The following is an 18829-nucleotide window of genomic DNA, read 5'->3' as shown; positions in this document are numbered from 1 at the left end:
GTGGTTACGGTTAACCAAAGTGTTGAAGGAAGTTGAAACATTTACTCTTGTCTATTGTAGCATTTAAATGTTGAAATAAAAGTAAATTTTACAATATAAGTGACCATATCAGGGTAAATTTTAAAGCCTCTGAAGCCGAACTTCCTCATACAACTGACGCAAAATGGAATTAGTTCTTCTGTTGTCTGTAGTAGTTTGTGATTTGTTGCACTGTATAAACTGTGTCACTAATGCGTTGTATGTTTGAGATTGTGTGTTAAAAGTGTTTGACACATAGAACTAAGTCAGTTAGTTTTCTTCTTGACATCAGCAACAAGCAACAGTTGGCTTGTTGTGACAGTGACAACATGCGGGTACTCCACTGTGGTTGTTGTGTTGTGATTAGGGTTGAAAAGGGGTGAAAGATTCCCGGTCACTTTTCAGAAACCTTCCATGGGAATTTTGGAAATATTTAATATCCAAGTTTCCACTTTTTGAAATTCCCAGAATTCTGTAACCCTAGTTGTAATTGAATATTTCATCGGGTGCCTTTTTAGTATAAGAAAATAATGGGCATGAAAGAAGTGGTATTATTTTGTCTCAAAGTATAAAGCATGTTGTCCCCTCTGGCTTTCACTACATTTGTTTAGGGATATTAAGTAAAATTCTTCTCTGATGTCAGGATAATATAGTTGATTCATTAGAGTCCATATCATTTTATCCCTGACCTAACAAGTGTTAAATGCAAAGTGTTTGATTTGTGATATAGACAGCCTTGTCTGTTTATCACGTTCAACCTTAACCTTTTTCCAGTGCTGGAGTACAGGAAGTGGCAGTTCAGCTCGAAAATGTAATATTCCAGTACCACTTTAGTGTTAAACCATCCGTTTCCTTGTTTTCAGCACTATATTAGAGGAGGAGAAGCTCCAGCAGAAGGAGAGGAATAGGATGGAGATGCGGAGACAAGTCACTGTTTCTTGGGACTCGGGAGGGTCTGATGAAGCACCACCAAAGGTAAGACACACAGCACATGTATTTGTGTCCCTGTGTCTATGTGTTTTGTCTGAGTGCAGGAATAAATGTCTGTTTCTCTCTGCTTCTGCGATTTAAAGAGAAACTTCCAGATTATTACATTTTAGTCAGTGATTACAGCTCCTGTTCAGTGGCACATTTTCTGTTGTCTACTTTGGCCATGAAGTAGAAGAGCTCTGTGTCTCTGTAGGACACCAGTGACATGCTTCGTTCAATTACCGATGAGGTTTTCAAGTGGGGATTTCCCACTGTGACAATCGAGGTCAATATAACAAATGGAAAAAGATGTATTTGGTGTATGTTTACAACTCACTAATTTCAAATGTCTAAACAGGGTGGACTTTCTCAATACATTTGCAAATGATATTTCAAATATTACATTACTCCTTTTATTCTTCTTTTTCTGAGATCATTAACCTCCTCCCCAGCCCTCTGTCACTAGTTACCATCACAGCTTGTTGCCCAGCTGCTGGCTACTTCACCCACGCTCACTGCCCCCATTCCCCTGCTGTTTACATCTGTTACCTGCTTCTTTTGGTTACAACTAAAGCCATGTGTTTTTAACTGTAGTTTACGAGATTAAGATATTTGTTTGGTTTAAGTCGTCAGTAATGCTTTTTCCCAAGTATAAATTAATTAATGGATATGTTTTGATATTTGTTGAATTTAATTTGACAAAAAAAGTAAATTAAAACAGCCTTTTTTGAGGCTCAGTATGGCTTTGGTTACAGCCCAGCATATTTCTTTCTCACTGTCGGCTCATCCCTCTCTCCCATACTTGTCAACTACATGTCTCTGTCTTTTATTATACTTTTATTTGCATTTGTCCCTCCTCTACCTTTGTCTTTCTGTTTGCAGCCCAGTCGTTGTCCCTCCCTGCAGCCGACCTTCAGTCTGGATTGTCTTTCTGCTCCCTCTCCTGAGTACCATTGCCATCAAAAACAACGCTTTGCCTCCCAGCTTTCCCTTTGCCATGGAAACCCTCATCCTCCATCTCCCTGTACCTCCTCTCACCTTCCCGCTCCTCCACTTTACTCATCGTCCATGCAGTTTCCCTATCACTTATCCTCTTCTCACAATCCTCAGCCTCTCTCCGTTCCTCTTCAAAACACCACTTACTGCAATCGCTCATTCTCTCCACACCACACTAGGTTCAACTCTGAATCCAAAACTTGTCAAAGCTTGTTCCCACAGTTTCAAACAAACCTCTTTTCGCCTCCTCTCACTAACTTAGACAGCATGTCCAATTGCAGCGGCCCCAACAAGATAAACCCCTCTACTAACGGCCACCTGCTCCGTTCAGCTCAGCCAATGTCAAACATCTCCCACTCCCTTCCCAGGAACTTCTCCCCAGTCCTTTCACTATTTAGTCCGAACCTTAACCCACTGCCCAGCAGGACGTCAGATGTTTGTCCTCTCACCCTCCAAAAAAAACAGTCCATGTCAAATTCTAATTTCAATGTCCCACCATTGCCCAGCTTTCACTCCGGTTGCCAAACTAATCCCAGTGCCCTACTTCAGCCTGACTCCGACCCTCAGACCCAGAACCCTGTGGTGCAGTCATGTGTGAGACCACCACTGGTCTCACACACTGGTGCTCCCCTCACTCACTACACTCGACCCTCCGCTAACCCTCATCTACCAACCAGTAGATTACAAAGCTCCCCTGTAACCACCCACACGCCGTGCTCTGAAAGACCCATGTCCATACCTTTAAAGGCAGGTGGTAAACTGCTATGCTGCATGATTTCCTTTTTTTTTTTTTTTTTAAACTAAAACAAACCTGTGCATGTCTGTATCAAAGAAAGTTGCGACAGACTTGGTCGTGGAGCCTTTGATAAATGCAGACAGGCTTCTTGCACAAAAAGCCACAAGAAAATTCCCCTGAACTGAGGCTACTAAAGCTACTAGAAGTTAAAATAGAATTAAAAAAAAATCCTCTGATAATTTGGTTTCAAATAAATATTTCTCTGTAGCTCATCATCATGACTGAATACTGGTACATGTCCTTGTACTTTGTGTGTATCCACAACATGACAACCAAAGGTAAACCAAGCGGTGTTGATTACTTAGCCAGTAGAAAACAAAAGCATATTAACAAAGAAACATATTTTTGCCATAACAACCAAAAACTCCACTCTCCAAAAAAGCTGCTACTTTCTTGGTATATGGCTTCAGTGGTCACCATTAGTGACTAAACTCTTCAATTTGAGTTGTGCGTTGTAACTGAGTGCATTGACCTGGTTGCATGCTTCACCGTGTGAAAGACGTGCTGTTGAAGTGACCTTGGCTTTGTTTGAACGTGTCACATATATTTGTTTTTGTCAGGCATTGTGTTGATGTGTCCTCGGATTATTGCACCCTATTTCTAGACTGTTTGGAATGCCTGTATAGAACCCCTAATTCCACTGGGCTTAGAGTGTGACTCACCTCACAAACATTATGTGAAGATCAAATGCAGTATTTCACAAAGCTGTCGGTAACAGAATAATATATAAGTGCAGAAATAAAGCTGCAGTACAGTGTTTTCTTTCTCTTCCCTTGTTCTCGGTCTAATATCTGTCTATGAGTAAGGATTTGCGCTTACATGTAGCACAATTCTCTTTAATCCTGTGATCTACATTCTGTTCGGAACACTCCCTCACTTTTGTGTATGCAGCTCAGTCCAATAATATGATTTATGTGAATGTGTTTGAGACAGAAATAACCAAAAAAAAAAAACGTATGTATGTTTACTCAGAGCCAGCTCTACTGTCTGTCACCTTGTCACCAGCTTTTGAGTAATGGTCAGTAGCACTGCACATGAGCTTGGGTTTTGTGGGTGACTAGTATGTATAGCATGGAAGCTCAGTCTGCGTTTGGAGCTGTAGCTTTATGTAAAATATGCTTAAATTGTATAAGGCAACAAGAAGACAGGCCGCAAGCTAAATCCCTGCAACAAATCAGTGTCTGAAATAAGTCACTGTTACAAAGCTGCTGATACAGTGTATGCCTCCACAACTCTGTGACCCTTATTATGATGATGGATGTGTCAGTGTGGGAGTCGTTGAATTGTGCCCCCTGAGAGATACTTGAAGTAAAAAAGAAGAATCTTAATTACACTGTGCTCAGCATTCCCATGATTCCTAATCGAGTTATGCCATAGTGTGTTTACTTAATGCTACAGGGTTAAATGATCATGGTGAACTACACATAGCCATACATTTAAGCACCTTAGAAACCTTGGAAATTGGTTACAGCCAACGCTTACTTTTGTCATTTCGCAATCATCAGGACAAAAACTAGCTTTAATAATTGTGACAGGATCAAAATTGTGTTTTCATTCTCAGCAGGTAGTGTGAATATGCTCATACTCAGTTGTAAGAAGAATACTTATTTCACCCATTAATGACGAGCTTACACTAAAACACCAGCGCTGCATTTGGCCTGTTAATTTATTTGTCAAATTCAGATATTCATCTAAAAGTGTCCAGATAGAAACCCGTTTTTCTTACCCTGGTGTTCCAGTACTGTCAGATTAACCTCCAGTCTGTCTGTTGTCCCTGTGTTTATCTTTCTATCTTTAAACTGGGTTTTCCCAGGGAAACATTCCCTAAACATGGACTAACTGTGACAGGGCTGTGAATCTGGGCCAAATTGAAACTTTGAGTTATAATTTTCCCTCCCAGTGTCCTTCCATGTGAGAGCATGTGCACAAACATGCTGTATGTATCTGTCTGTTGGTCTGACTCTGAAGGTTTGCTGCTCCCGTTTGTCCCGTCTTAGTTTCTTTGTCTTGTCTGCTTCTCTTTGTCCGTCCCTTCCTACTCTTTCCCATTTTTTCCTTTCCCTGTCATCCCTTCCTGTCTTTCTTTGCTGTCTGTCTCCCTCTCCCTCCGTTTGTCTTTTTTTCTGTCTTGCTGTCGGAGGTGTGGCCCAGAGAAAGCTACTATGACAGTCTGTGGAAGGTAGAGGTTGTTATAATATTGTACAAGAGCAGTTTGAATCATCAAGAAAAAAAAAACGTCTTTAAGAGGGAAAACTGTTCATCAGCTTCATTTTGACAAATCACCCGAAACCAACTGAAGAAGCAAGGCTGCGGGTTCACCATGGACTTCTGTTTTTAGCCATAACTGCTAAAAAAAAAGACATAGAAGAAAATAATCTGCTATCAGACAAACTCTCCTCCACTAAAACCTTGTTCCTTTGGCCATCAACATTCATCAGAAGCTTCCATTAGACATGTCTTGCAATAGAAGAAATCCTATATTAGTAATCTGAATTGAAAATTGTTTATTCTTTTGTTATTCAGCAGTAGTTTGATGTTTAATCCAAATGGGGGGGGGCGGGGTGCACTTAAAATAGTGGTCTTTGGTGAACATGTAATCATAACACAATATTTACATCCCTGCATCACATCTATTCAGATCTCCCCTTATTCCATAGTCCAGGAACATAGTTAAGCCTGGTTATCCATTGGTGTTAATGTTTGTAATATAGGGACCGTAGTTCATGCCAGTTCAACTAACTGCTTGCTGGATTTGCAGCCCAGTGGGTCATCCCTCTTTTTGATTGACCGCTAACCCAACCACACAAACCGCTCCTGGAGGTTTGTGTGTTGATTGTCTGAATGTCCTTGTGTCCCGTCTTCTGTCATTACGTTTTGAAAAATATGATTAACATTAGTTTTAACTTGATTTCTTACACTTTAAGGCTTTCTCATTCTGTATTTTCTGTCTCTCTCTCTCTCTCTTTCATTCTGTCCGTCTGTAGCCGAGCAGACCAGGTTATCCCAGTCCTCGCTCAAGTGAAGGTTTTTATCCCAGTCCTCAGCACCCCGGACACTACCAGGTATGTAGACAGACTTTACAACTCTTCACGTGCGGTAATTATGAAATGTAAAGTTGTAGTGTGTAACTTTTAAGTATAAACACATTTTTGTTGCATTGAAATCACTGTCTAATCACACAATGCTGCCCCACATGGCTCTGTCTTGTGTTCTTCGGTATATAGCAGTGTTTTATTTTTCGTGTCTGTGTCAGCAACGAACTCTGAAACATGAGTGAGGTTATAAAATACTTAAACAAATGTTGAAAGAGAATGGATGGAATTAGGGTTGCAAAGGGGCGGAAAATTCCCACCAAATTTCCAGGAACTTTAGTTTGAGAATTTTGGAAATATTCCAAATTGGAATCTGATTGTTTTAGCAAAGACTATGATACAATATATTATTTAATAACTATATATAAGTTCCCAACCCTCAATTTTGGACACTGGCAGTGTTTTTGCAACTGAAAATTAATTTAAATTTAAATATCACAATTTTTGCCTCTGTCCTTTCTTTCTCTCTGTGTCAGATGGCAGGGTACCCCGGCCCTCACACTCTTCCCTCTGTGCCCAGCGCCCTGTATCCTCCTCAGGCAGCAATGCTGGACACACACCATGCACACACACACCCCCGCCACCACGTCCACACACACTCACACGCACAACTCCTTCCCCAGCCTCATGGGCAGGACATGGCACTCTGGGCCTCTGCAATGGAGGTAGGAACTCAAAATCGTCTCACACTCTCGCACACATGTACAAACACACTTATCATGTCATGATGGTAGGATGGTCAACCAAAACACGAACATGTCTAAATCGTAGCTTGATTTTTATTAAATGTATTACAAAAACAACAAATCATAAAAACAAACAAACACAGAGTGTTTCCCTCCACTGCTGTTGGCCAGATATTGGGAGTTAGTTTACCAACAAAAGCAGTAGATGGCACACAATTGGTGTTCGCCACAACAGGAGAAGAAGGTGCGACTTGATGTAAATAAAAAGCTCCATGCTAGATTTGTTTTTGCTGCTTCAGATCTAATATTGTAGTTATATTTGATTCTTGCACTAAGTAGAGGAATGTGGTGGTTCCTTTCCACCATTTTATTTTCCAGTGCAGTGAAATGTGAAAGCTAAAATTATATGTCAGTCACATAATATCTAAACATCATGTATTCACTGAATCTGTTTCCATAGCTCTTATTATTATTATTTATTTCAAAATTCTGTTTTTTATGCACAATTTGGATAATTGTTTCTTTCTGTAAATAGATTTTATCTGTTGGTTCAGTTAGACACCATCTGCCTTGCAGCCTGTAGAGACTGATCATTCTGTTTAGATTATTAATGGAAAGAAGTCACTTTTATAATGAGTCTAGTCCACAAATCTGCCAAATGACCTAAACATCTAAATTGTACAACTTGGTGGTCCATTGATGGCTGTTATTTTTAGTTTGTGTGTGTGTATCACCTCAGTTCAGCTTCTCATCAGTCCTGGTGTATGTGCTTGCCTGTTCCATGTTCCTGTGTTTGTATTTGTGTGTGTTTGCATGTCTGTCTTCATCTGTGTGTGTGTTTCTGTGTTTGTGTGCATGTCTGTGTGCTTCGTCTTGTCTTTTGTTGCCCGTTTGTTTGTTTGTGTGTGTGTGTAGGACAGGGCAGTAGACATGCAGCAGTGTGTAGGCCAGCAGTGCCTGTTAATGGAGGAACAGCTGATGATACAACAACAGCAGATGGAGGAGGATCAGAGGTGGCTGGAACAGGAGGAAATGCTGCTGGTAACACACACAGCACACAGTAAAAAAAAAATACACACACTGACATAGAACTACCAACTTGAATATAGAAGCCTACACTTTAACTTAACCCTCACATTAGTTAGATATTACAGAAACAACATGCGCACAGTAAATATAGAGAAACGGCTAACCTTAAAAGACTCGCTTGTGTGTCGTGCTGCCTGGTTCAGTGTGTTATTGTTGGAAAAATGTCATGTCATGTTTAGTTGCCTTTTTTCAACTTGTGTTGTGGAGGGTTTTTTTTCCTTTAAGTTTCAAGGTGCATGTTTTTTTTTCAGTTGCCACTCTTTGCTGAATGATTCTCAAAATCATCGCATCCAAGACATGTCAAAGTATTGAAGTTATAATAACAAATAAGTTCAAAGCTGTCGTCAAATAATATATCAAACCTGATGAGAATTTCATGTATAGCAGAACTAATGGGACTGTGGTCACAGTAGTAACGGACTGTAGCTATTTTATTACATAGTCATAAGTGACACTAACATGTTTTATCTGTGACGAGTGAAAGTTAAGGATTTTCTGGGATCGGTTCAGAACCACATTGTTTGGGGGGGGCTGAGCATGAGATGAACAATGTTACTATTTTCTCCCATCAATGGCTGAAAAATTACTTAAATACGTCTTTTGTTCAGCTCTATACATTGCATACAGTATAATACATGTATACATGATGCTTTTCTGAAAAGAAAAAAATAGGCTCTTCTTTTGCTTCACTGTGAACAGCGTTAAATGTTTCGATGAGCTAAAGGCCTCAGGAGAAGAGGGAGGAGGCGCTTCATGTAGGATGCATATTTCTGTGAACACTGATCGAAGGATGTGTGGGGTTTCTGCTCAAGTACTTTATTGTGTGTGTATGTGTGTGAGAGGAGGGAGGGAGAGAGAGAGAGAGAGAGAGAGAGAGAGAGTTTGCAGGCAGGTGTGGCCTATGTGAATTCCAGGCTAATGATAGGCTTAGAGAATCTAACAGCCCAGTCAACAGTCCACAACCACTAACTGACAACAGACAAGATTACTGAAAAGCCTGGGAGGTGTGTGTTTGTGTGTATGCGTTTTGTTTACTTCCCAAGTACCTTTCCTGGTATAAACACAGACCTTGTCAGGAACACTAGGCCTCAGTGGGACTAAATCCTAGTCCTATTGAGGACAAAGGGTTAGGCATTCACTGGTTATGGTTAAAGTTAGGGGTAAGGTTTTGTTTAGGCTGTCCAAATGAATGGAAGGCAATGTAGAGCCTGAACAAGAATAGCTGCACAAACGTCTGAGGGTGTGAGTCTGTCTGTCTGTCTGTCTCTTCAGGGAGGGGCGAGTGAAAAAGGGGGAGAAGAAGGGCAAGTTTTGGGAAAGAAGGATAGACATGCTTACGGCTTGTTGGCAGCATGCTCCATCCCTCCTCCCTCCCATCTCCAATCCTTCCCTCTCTGTGCGTCAGAGTCAGATATAAGTGTGGTGGAGGCAGGAAGCTGGAGTTGAATCTGAATTCTTGTCTTGATGAAACTGCTGGTGTAGACAAGAGTGCAGGCTTGAATAAAGAGATGAGATACTGAGATATATAAAGCAGGCAGACAAGTTATTAGAAGATTCGACTCTAACATCACAGACAACAACTCGAACACAACAATTCACTTGGGGAACTTTGATGAACTCAATGGCAATGCTGGTCTTCAAGTCCTGTCTTGGAAAACTGGTAGGCGAGATGTATGTGACAGAGTGGCTGGTGAAATTATGTTTTGTGTGTGTGTGTGTGTGTGGTTTTATTTTCATCTCAATCTGAAGTTTTGGGTCCTGCAGCTTTTTGCAGTATGTTTCAATCCAGTGAAAGTGACCTTGACTTTTGTGTTTGTTCAGATTAAGTTGGAGGTTTTCATTTTGGTCAGACCACAGTGTGATGTATCACTCATTTACAGATTTCAGGGTTACTTATTGTCATCATGTGTTCCTAAAATGGCTGCACGTGTGTCCTTTGATGGTAAATGATCTTTCATTTTGCATCATATACAGTAGTGCGTCAGTCTGACAACAGTGTGGGATTCTGAGCTCACTGTTTGACATAAAGTAGTATACGCAAAAGGAGTCGTGTTGAATAACTCTAAATACAGAATTGTTGAGCTCTGAACCTGAGTACTGGAATGTGAAGATGTATCATTTTTGTTTTTGTGTTCTTGTGTGTTTAGAAACCAGACACCAGAAGTTCTAGAGGGAGTCTAGACAGAGATGATGGTGGACTTCAACCTCCGGTATGTTACTTTTTTGTTGACTAATGGCATCGTTGTTACTTGCTGTTTTTTATGCTTACAGCAGAACATTAATAAAGCTACACAGTTTGAAAAAAGGGGGGGGTACATTCACTGATAGAGAGTGAGTGGTTTTACCCACAAAATCTCAGAATCATGACCTTCATCACACAAATTCCGCTTACTTCACGAATACATCTTAAAAATAGAATGGAGTTGTTGTTTTTTTAGAGTTGTGTATGTGTGTGTGTGTTCAAGCAACTGTAAACGGAAGTCCACATTCTGGTCGGACTCCGTAGTTGGTTGAAGTATTTGTTTGTTTTGATTAGAGCTGAGGGGATTGATTCAGCCATCGGAAATGACCTGTGTGGGGTGGGGTCATCAGTGAGGGGGTCAATGGATTCCCATAACAACTCTGGCTTTTAATAGAAGAGCTCTGCAAGAAAACAAAGCTGCCATATCCACTGTTTTCCCACTAACTACGCTGTTCAGAGTGTTTCATAGGAAGTAATGTGTATGCACCTTTCTACGTGTTTCTAAGATGACAATTTAAAATAGTGAAAATGCCAAACATTCATTCGTTTTAGACTTCTCAAACCAAATTAAATCAGATTTGTTGTCATTTTACTAGATACTTAGTAAGAGTGCAAACTAAAAGTGCTTCTCTTAGGGTCTTAAAGTGCATTTACTGTGTCTTTGGGCATCTGCAACTAACAATACAGACAATAAAAATACTTGATTCATAAACATTTATTTTAATTAACATTGCTGCAGTTTAGGATACCTCTACAAATAATTAAAAATGCTTAAATTAAATGTTTTATTTTAATCCAAGGGCTGGCAAAGCTGATATAAGAAATCAAGGATCCATTTTTCTCACTCCATATTTAAAAAGGATGTTGTTCGGGTGCATGAAAAAGCCGTGTAATGACGTAACCGTCAGTTATCGACAATTACATTTGTCAAACGGTCCGTTATCTTGACTAGAAATACAGTTTTATTTAGATTTAAAGCATGTTGGCTCGTATAGGTACACTACCCAACACAGTATGTAAGATTGTTCTACTTCTGTTTTTGGATATTTTGATGAAGAATTTTCACAAATCATATTGCAAAATAATGTGGACATTTTGTAAAATATTATTCCAAATCTTGAATCTGAGTTACTCCTTGGCATTGTGTGTGACGGACTGATACCAGCAGAGGTTGTTGCTGCAGTCTGAAGTTAGCATGGTGAAGACAGATATTTCTGTCTCTGTAATTCATCTCGCTGCTTCTCCTCCTCCTCCTCCTCCTCTTCCTCCTCCCATTGAATGGCTGTGGTTTGTGGTGGGAAAGCCTTCCTCGGTTATATGTGAGTGTGTCTTTGTGTGAGAGTGAAATGCTGTAGTAGAGTATTTTTGGGTGTTGGTGGTTGTCAAACCCTGACACTCTGAAGGCTCTCAAAGCTTTCTCACACGGATAAAACAACAAAGATGCAGCAACAATGCAAACACAGTAAACCTATAATGTTCCTGGTGCCACCAGAGAGTTTGTGGCATCGTTTTATGCTGACAGGCATCAAATCATATAGAAGACATGGTTAAGTGTTGTTTTTTTCCCTGGTTTTAAATGGTTTGCACGAACAAAGGAAACATTCCTTGTTATCCTGGTGTCGCCTGACAGAATACTTTTGTTATACATTAGAAACACAGTGCTGAACCACACACTACTAAAAACACTCACAACTACAGCTTGACAAGAACAAATCGAGACCTGGTGTCAAGTTACATAAAAGTTATATTGGATTCCCTCAAATTTACATCTCTAGCTGGTGCTTTTGATTTCCTGTTGATTAATATGCGTGATTGCATTCGCTAACCTTTGTTGTTTTGTGTTTCTGAGCAGACGGGAAACCAGCACATATACCAGCCCGTTGGCAAACAAGGTAAGACAGACAGAACTCTAACTCTCTGTAATTACAGTCAAACAAGCACTGTTGTTTTATTTTCTCCTCTTTTTTTTCCTGTCTCAGTCCGCTGAAGTACATACTGTACTGTAAAGTGTTACATGTGTTTACAGTATGTAGAGCTGTGTCTGCTGCAGAGCAGTTTCTGTGTGTGTGTGTGAGACAGACACTGTCTATCTGCACAGTTTACAGTCTGTTGCCACAATAACACACATCTGATTGTGAACTCAGCACTCTGTTGGCCTGAACGTGAGCAAATCACGCTCTGTTTAAATGGACACGACATGTCCGGCTCAGTATGTTGTGAGAATGTGCAGGCCCTGCAGACAGCCGAGTACAGAGGCCAAAGGAAAAACATCATTCAGCTGAAAATATAGACATACTTTTTCATATAGACATCTATATAATCTGATATATTGTTGAATAATTAAAATTCCGTTGTGTGACATTTAGGAAGGTGTACTGGCAGACATTGATTATAAACTAATACAGACATACTTGTGTTTTGTATTCAATTTGAAATAAAAATAAAAATTGCTTGATTTTTGTTGCCTTGGAACAAGCGTCTTGCTTTCGATGGAGGCCAAAATCTTGCACTGTCATGTCCCTACAGCAGCCTGAAGGGACAGACCAGCCAGAGAATACATTTTGCGTGATTATTAGGCAAACAAAGGAGACAAGATACTTGTTTGTTGTGAGAAATCTTGTGAGAGGAATGCAAGAAGAAAGAGTCAAATGTCTGAAAGCCTGCTACCATCTAGTGGACGGAGGCGATAGAAAGAATTGATGCAGTATGATGCCATGAAATATGACAGTATTTTAGTGTATCAGTATTTTCTAACACCCCTACTTTTGTGGTATCCACATCAGGGAACTGCAGTGGTAATTCCCTGATGTGGCCATGGTAGTGGTATCACTCTGTGTCTTTCACACATACAAACACACACACCCACACAAAACTGTCCCATCTGTCTCCGTCAGGTCAAATCTCCATCAGCCATGAAAACATCCAGAAAGTTTTTAGCATCTTTAGCGGGCAGGATTACTTTTCCCCCTCAGCTGTGTGCGACAGTGTGTCAAACTTCTCACACCTACAAACAGGTACAGAGGCATTAATGGTGGCGCAGCCATTAATGCCTCGATTGCAACAATCGAGGCATTAACGATCACGATCACAATCACGATAATCAGCTTTACATTGTTTTTTTATTCACCGACTGCATCACTTTTGTCAGTGCAACTGTGTTTAGAGCTGTGCTGCGACCACTCATCTATACAAATAACTAAAATGATATTACGACACATTGGTGAGACTTTTAAACTCTGAAGAAACATTTTTCTTTTCTTTTTTGTTGACTTTTTTTTTTTTTTTTTTACATTCTTCCCTGCAGAGCATGTGGCCCCACCAAAGAAACCTCCTCGACCCGGGGCCCAGAGCCAAGTGTCTGCCTGTCTAAATACGGGAGACAGTTACAATGATGGAGTCAAGGTATACATAAACACACACACACACACTGTATTATAGTGACAAACATGTGCTAAAATCAGGATTTTTAGCCCACAAAATACTCACACCTGCATAGCCACAATGGTAACAACACACAGATATGCATATCAGAACAAGATGAACTAGAGAAAGTACACGACTATGCACATTGCATGTGTATAGTGCTTAGAATGTTAATATTTTCTTTTGTATCTTCTTTTCCCCTCGGCTGTTCCCTCCTCCCCCTCCTCCTCCTCCTCCTCCTCCTCATCCTCCTCCTCTTCCACTCTGCCTTAATGTTGACCCTAGCCCTGGCGGGTAAGCAGCACACTGTCTGTGTGTGTTTACTGTGCGTCTTGTCTCCTAGTCGGTCACACACTCATCTGGTTCTTTTCCTCCTTCCATTAGTCCGACAAATAAAAATGAGTTCATGTGTAAAACAAATATATATCTCATATCATCTCTGCAGTCGCTGTGTTGTCTGGTTTCCGTCTCGTCTCAAAAGTTTGGCCTCTTTTCTTACACTAACAATATTTAACCCTCTAACACTAATTAAACGGTGTTCATATGCAGCTTAAAGTATATGAAAAAACAAATATGCTTCACCCTGTAAAGCCATTTGCAAAGAATGTGTCATTTTCAAACATTAAAAAACTAAATTAATTTCACTACCTTTTAACATACTTAATTTAATCAGATTTTCTTCCATGACTGAGTATCTGGAGTGAGTTTGTGAAGAAATGGCAGCAGAACGCACACACTCGATTTAGCACTGGAGGCAGATTAGGTCGAGGAAGATTAAGAGGGAATAAGATGGAGTGGAATTGTGTTTATGCAGTGATTCAGAGTAGTTCAGTTACTTCTGTCTTAGTTTAGGACGAGGGCTGAACGATGCGATGAGAGAGGGAATGGTCATTTTCACATAATTATTCTTATTTTCATTTGAATAACATTGAAAATGATTACTGAGGTGTTCTCTTCCGTCTGTAGAATATGTTGTGTATAGGACAGGACAATATTTAATCTAAAATGGTCATTTGACACACATTTTGGCTTAATTTGAGAATTGCAGGGGGCCGTATATATTGCGATTTTGATGAATTGTTCAGCCCTATTTAGGATGACAACGTCTCGATGAATACGCAGTGTGTGGTTGTGCCAAGGTGACACTACCATCTAGTGGCCAGAATGGAGCATTACTTATGTGAACAATCTGTCATCCACACAAACTCATTGCCTTTCAAAGTTAAAGCGTGTCCTAAATCTCTATAACACACATTCAATCACTGGCTTTGATTAATCTACGCATTCACATGTAGCTGTGATGTAGCTCTGCAGTTGTGTGATTGTCTGGGAGTCAGTGTTGTGTTCGTGCGGTCAGGCGGTGCATGATTCATGTCCATGTTCTCTGTGATCATATCGGGTTTGTATCGGTAACTGTGGAGGTGTTTTCTTTGTCAGGACTCTTTTTCATCTCCATCGTCTCAACTCGTTTGTTTCATGTTTTGTTGCTGTTCCTCACCATCAGCACTGTAAGTCCTTCATTCCTTAACACGGCCCCCCCGAAATAATTGTTGTTGTTTATTGCTTCTTTTTTTTTAGCTGCAGCCCCAAGAGATAAGTCCGCCCCCCACCGCCAATCTGGACCGCTCTAACGACAAGGTGTATGAGAACGTGACGGGATTGGTCAAAGCTGTGATCGAGATGTCGAGCAAGATTCAGCCTGCTCCGCCTGAAGAATATGTTCCCATGGTCAAGGTAACAGATTCAGTTTGTGTTTTCCCATTTTTCTGTTAGCTGTGAGCACTCATCTGGTCTTGCCTTCTTTTTAATATTCTTCACTTTTTTGTTTTTTAGGGCAGATACTATTACTCATTTTTATTTTTTTATTTCATATTATTATTTATATTCTGTGAATTATATGTACTTTGTTGTCTCTGTCATGGTGTGTAGCTCTCTTAGCATTTTTGTGGGTGAGTGTATTTTATTTGGTTTGAGATTTGATTCTCCTCAGTAGCTTCACATTAAATCTCTTCGTTGGCCACTTGCAGCCAGCAGCCTTGAGTTTTACAAAGATGGAGGCACTTCTGTCGACAGTTTTATGCTGCTATATGTACCGTGGTGATGTATGTCAGCTCTTCTGAATTTGATTACTGCTGCTTCCAGATGAATCATGTGGACGTGACCTACACCCGTCTCCTCGTCTGTTCTCCTGACTTTCTCCAATGAGAATACAAAATCATACTTTTTGACTCAAACTCAAGATAAGATTTTATCGTTTCGTTTTGTTTTGATCTCAAAAACGTTGTGTGTTGTGTGTTCCAGGACGTGGGTCTGGCACTGAGGACATTATTGGCCACAGTGGATGAGACATTACCACAACTTCCAGCCTGTACACACAGAGAGGTACAAAGAACGCACAACCGACACGTACATGTATCTGTACGCACTTAGATGCTGGTGCTGGTCAGCCTGATAATCGCTGCTCATGTTTTCTGTCACAGATTGAGATGGCACAGAAGCTGTTGAACTCTGACTTGGCAGAGCTGATTGGGAAGATGAAGTTAGCCCAGCAGTATGTGATGACCAGGTGCGTACGCACTCCAGCAACACAAACACACACTTTTCGGTGTCTTGTGTATCAGTGTCAGTCCCATAACTTGTTATCTTAATTCTTCTGGCAATTAAGTTTTTAAGTTGCCACTGGGAGGGGCCACATTTCATACATATTTTCAAGTTTCAAGTTTCAAGTTTCAAGTTTCAAGTAGTTTATTTGTCAAATGTACTATATGTACGACATACAGCACAGATGAAATTGCAGTCCTCTCAGACCCACGGTGCAAAACAGGCAGTAAACATAAATAAACAATCAACAATAAACAATCAACAGACATGAAGTAAACAATCAACAAGAAGAATAAGTGAGGTAGTGCAGTTTAGTGCAAAATAGTGCAGTTTAGTGCAAAGTCCCTGAGTTCAGAGTGTGGGAATGGTGTTGGTGAAGGAGGAGGAGGGGGGGGAGTGGGGGGAGTACAGTCCTGGTCTGTGGCAGGGGGCAGAGGGGGGGAGGATGAGTAGAGGTGGGACTGATGGTAGAGCAGGGAGGGAGTTGAGTCTCCTGACAGCCTGGTGGAAGAAGCATATAGTGTCTTTTTATGATTATTACTCGTCTACAAACTAGCCCTTTTAAAACTAATGTATACATTTATCTTTGTTTGTCCCAGTCTCCAGCAAGACTATAAGAAACAGATGCTGACGGCGGCTCATGCTCTAGCAGTCGATGCCAAGAACCTGCTGGATGTTATCGACCAATCCCGGCTTAAGATGATGGCCCAGTCCCGCCCACACTAGCCCAGCTGATCTGACCAACAGGAGCTGGTCGGCTGTTTTAGCGATGGCACGGTTCCCGTTTTCTGTTGGCAGCGGAGAATGAAAGACTCCTGGATTAGTGACGTCAGCCATGACTCCTGACATTTGAGAGCTGAAGGAGAAAAACAGTGGCTCTGCTCATCACACGTTGAAATCCTGCATAAGCCGAAGTAGTGCGCTCATCTGGAATTAAAACTCTCCACCACTGTGACTTTCTCAGAACAAGGACAGAGCAGAAACTCTTCCTGAATCAGGGATTTGGCAGCTTCACTCTCTCTGGACAGGAATATAAAGGTGAGAGGAATAGACTGGTGATTCCTGAGGTCTGACAACAGAAGCACCAACATGGGCGTTTGGGTCTGGATTTGCTGATATCAGAGAGGTGACAACTTTTGAGCCATCAAAACGTGATCGGATTGCCTTTGATTTGCAGTAAATCTGCATGAAACTTCACAGCGGGATGGACTCCGACATCAGCCAGCAGCAGCAGCAGCAGCAGCAGCAGCCATGTCACCCCTTGTGTTGACATCATGTGTTTTGACCCTTGGACGTGAACGTCCTCCTCCGTTGAAATACCTCCACATCACCATGGAAGCTCTAACCAGATGTCTTCTGTTCAGCTTTGGTTGTACACGGTGCTTTAGGTCGACGCTCCTTCAAGAAAACTGACAGAAAGACAGTGTCCTTTGAGTCTGGAGAGGCAGGTTCACACCCCTCAGTTAGTTTCCTCTCCTCCATCCATTCCTGTCTTCCCTCTGTGTCTCACTAACTTGTATTTATAGACTCAGAAATTGCCGAGGAGGAGACGGTGAAGTAGGAAGAGCAAGTTAAAGAGTGAGGACAGCGCAGCACCCCGGGAAAGAAAGAAGCCACTATCCTCCTCTTTCCTCTTTATTTCAATCACTTGTCATTTACACCTCTCCTCTCCTCTCTTCTACTCTCTGCAGTCTTCCTCAGTACCTCTTGCCTGAGCAGTTTTGAAAAGGCTCCAAATGTGAAGAATCCACGTCTGCTCTGCGGAAAAACACCACAGACCAGAAACTCCCTACTCACATTCAGATTTAGTCTGCTCTTCTTTTTTTTTATCAGCTGCTGTTTTCAGCCGTCACAGTCTTCTTACTTGACACATGGTTTCATCGACACGGAATACAAGCAGGATTCAGTCCGAGACGTCATGTCACACCTTTAACTGCCTCTTATCCACCGGTGTCACAAGTGTGAGTTTCCCCAGTGACACAGACAACACCTCACAACTGGAACCCTTTGTGCCACAAGTCCCAATCAGGTATAACACTAAATTAAAATAATAATAAAAAAAATATGTCCCTCCCTAACAACGGTCCCCAGGGAAACAAACACACATGAAATGTGCAGCCACACGACTGGAACCTGTCTTGCAGACACAAAACAGCGAACTGAATATTCAGCAGTTCACACGTCTTTGTTAATATTGACCTTACGTGGAATATGACATACTGCTATATGAAATGTACTGGTGAGTGTACACGTATAGCATGATATACTGGTATGGAGAAGAGCATATTTGCACAGCTAACAGCATTTTCTTTCCGTTACCCTACTTTATGCCCACGTTTGATTTCCTTGCTTTACCGGCAATTAAAAGGGTCCAAATCTGGGTGTTATGGGGTGAAAATGTTACTAAATTAAATCAGAAGTTTAAAAATGAAATGCCACACACAATCTATTTTATGTTGTTGTGTAAATTTGCTCATGTTGGTATATTGTAAGCTATACTGGCGTGTATCACTGGTGAATTGTACAGAACTCCTACTAGTAAACACTGGTTTTTATTTTGTCTGCTGGGATAAACCACCATCGCGTTAAATAGGAGCAAAACACAGTGAAATAAAAAATAATTATGAAATGAAAATCAGTCTGACCACATTATTATCCACGATAGAAATATTTATTAATAAAAATTAAAAAAACAAGTGTTGTTACAGAGCATGAGTGTCTTTGAGCCCAAAATGATACTTTCATGAACCTTGATGACAACTAGGATTTCATTTTCAGGTGCAGTAGAACTGATTCTTCTCACCAAATACAGCATATTGATGACTAGAAAGCATTAAGGCAAGCCCATACTGCTGTTTATTACAATATACATGTTTAATTTAAGGGTGTTTCAAGCTGTAGTTTGGGTGGACCAAGA

The 18829-nt window shown here is 40.9% G+C and overlaps 1 protein-coding gene across 19 annotated transcripts in view; it reads left to right on the top strand.

Moving 5' to 3' along the window:
• Positions 1 to 18547, top strand: part of LOC131470792 (focal adhesion kinase 1-like) — a 55842-nt gene extending 37295 nt beyond the window's left edge. For 7 of the 19 annotated variants that reach the window (XM_058646764.1, XM_058646763.1, XM_058646759.1 and 4 more), the window contains 13 exons: positions 882 to 993; positions 1870 to 2730; positions 5764 to 5841; positions 6348 to 6536; positions 7473 to 7598; positions 9794 to 9856; positions 11741 to 11780; positions 12783 to 12902; positions 13193 to 13290; positions 14890 to 15045; positions 15613 to 15693; positions 15792 to 15877; positions 16512 to 18547. In XM_058646764.1, the coding sequence (XP_058502747.1) occupies positions 882 to 993; positions 1870 to 2730; positions 5764 to 5841; positions 6348 to 6536; positions 7473 to 7598; positions 9794 to 9856; positions 11741 to 11780; positions 12783 to 12902; positions 13193 to 13290; positions 14890 to 15045; positions 15613 to 15693; positions 15792 to 15877; positions 16512 to 16638 (2137 nt within the window). In that variant the 3' untranslated portion in view covers positions 16639 to 18547. The other 12 variants (XM_058646772.1, XM_058646773.1, XM_058646770.1 and 9 more) reach the window with 6 other exon arrangements.
• The last annotated feature ends 282 nt before the right edge of the window (positions 18548 to 18829 follow it).

This window comes from Solea solea, chromosome 13 (assembly GCF_958295425.1).
Source record: "Solea solea chromosome 13, fSolSol10.1, whole genome shotgun sequence".
Taxonomy (NCBI): Eukaryota; Metazoa; Chordata; class Actinopteri; order Pleuronectiformes; family Soleidae; genus Solea; species Solea solea.
Note: the sequence above shows the minus strand (reverse complement) of the source record. Positions and strands in the feature narration are given on the sequence as shown.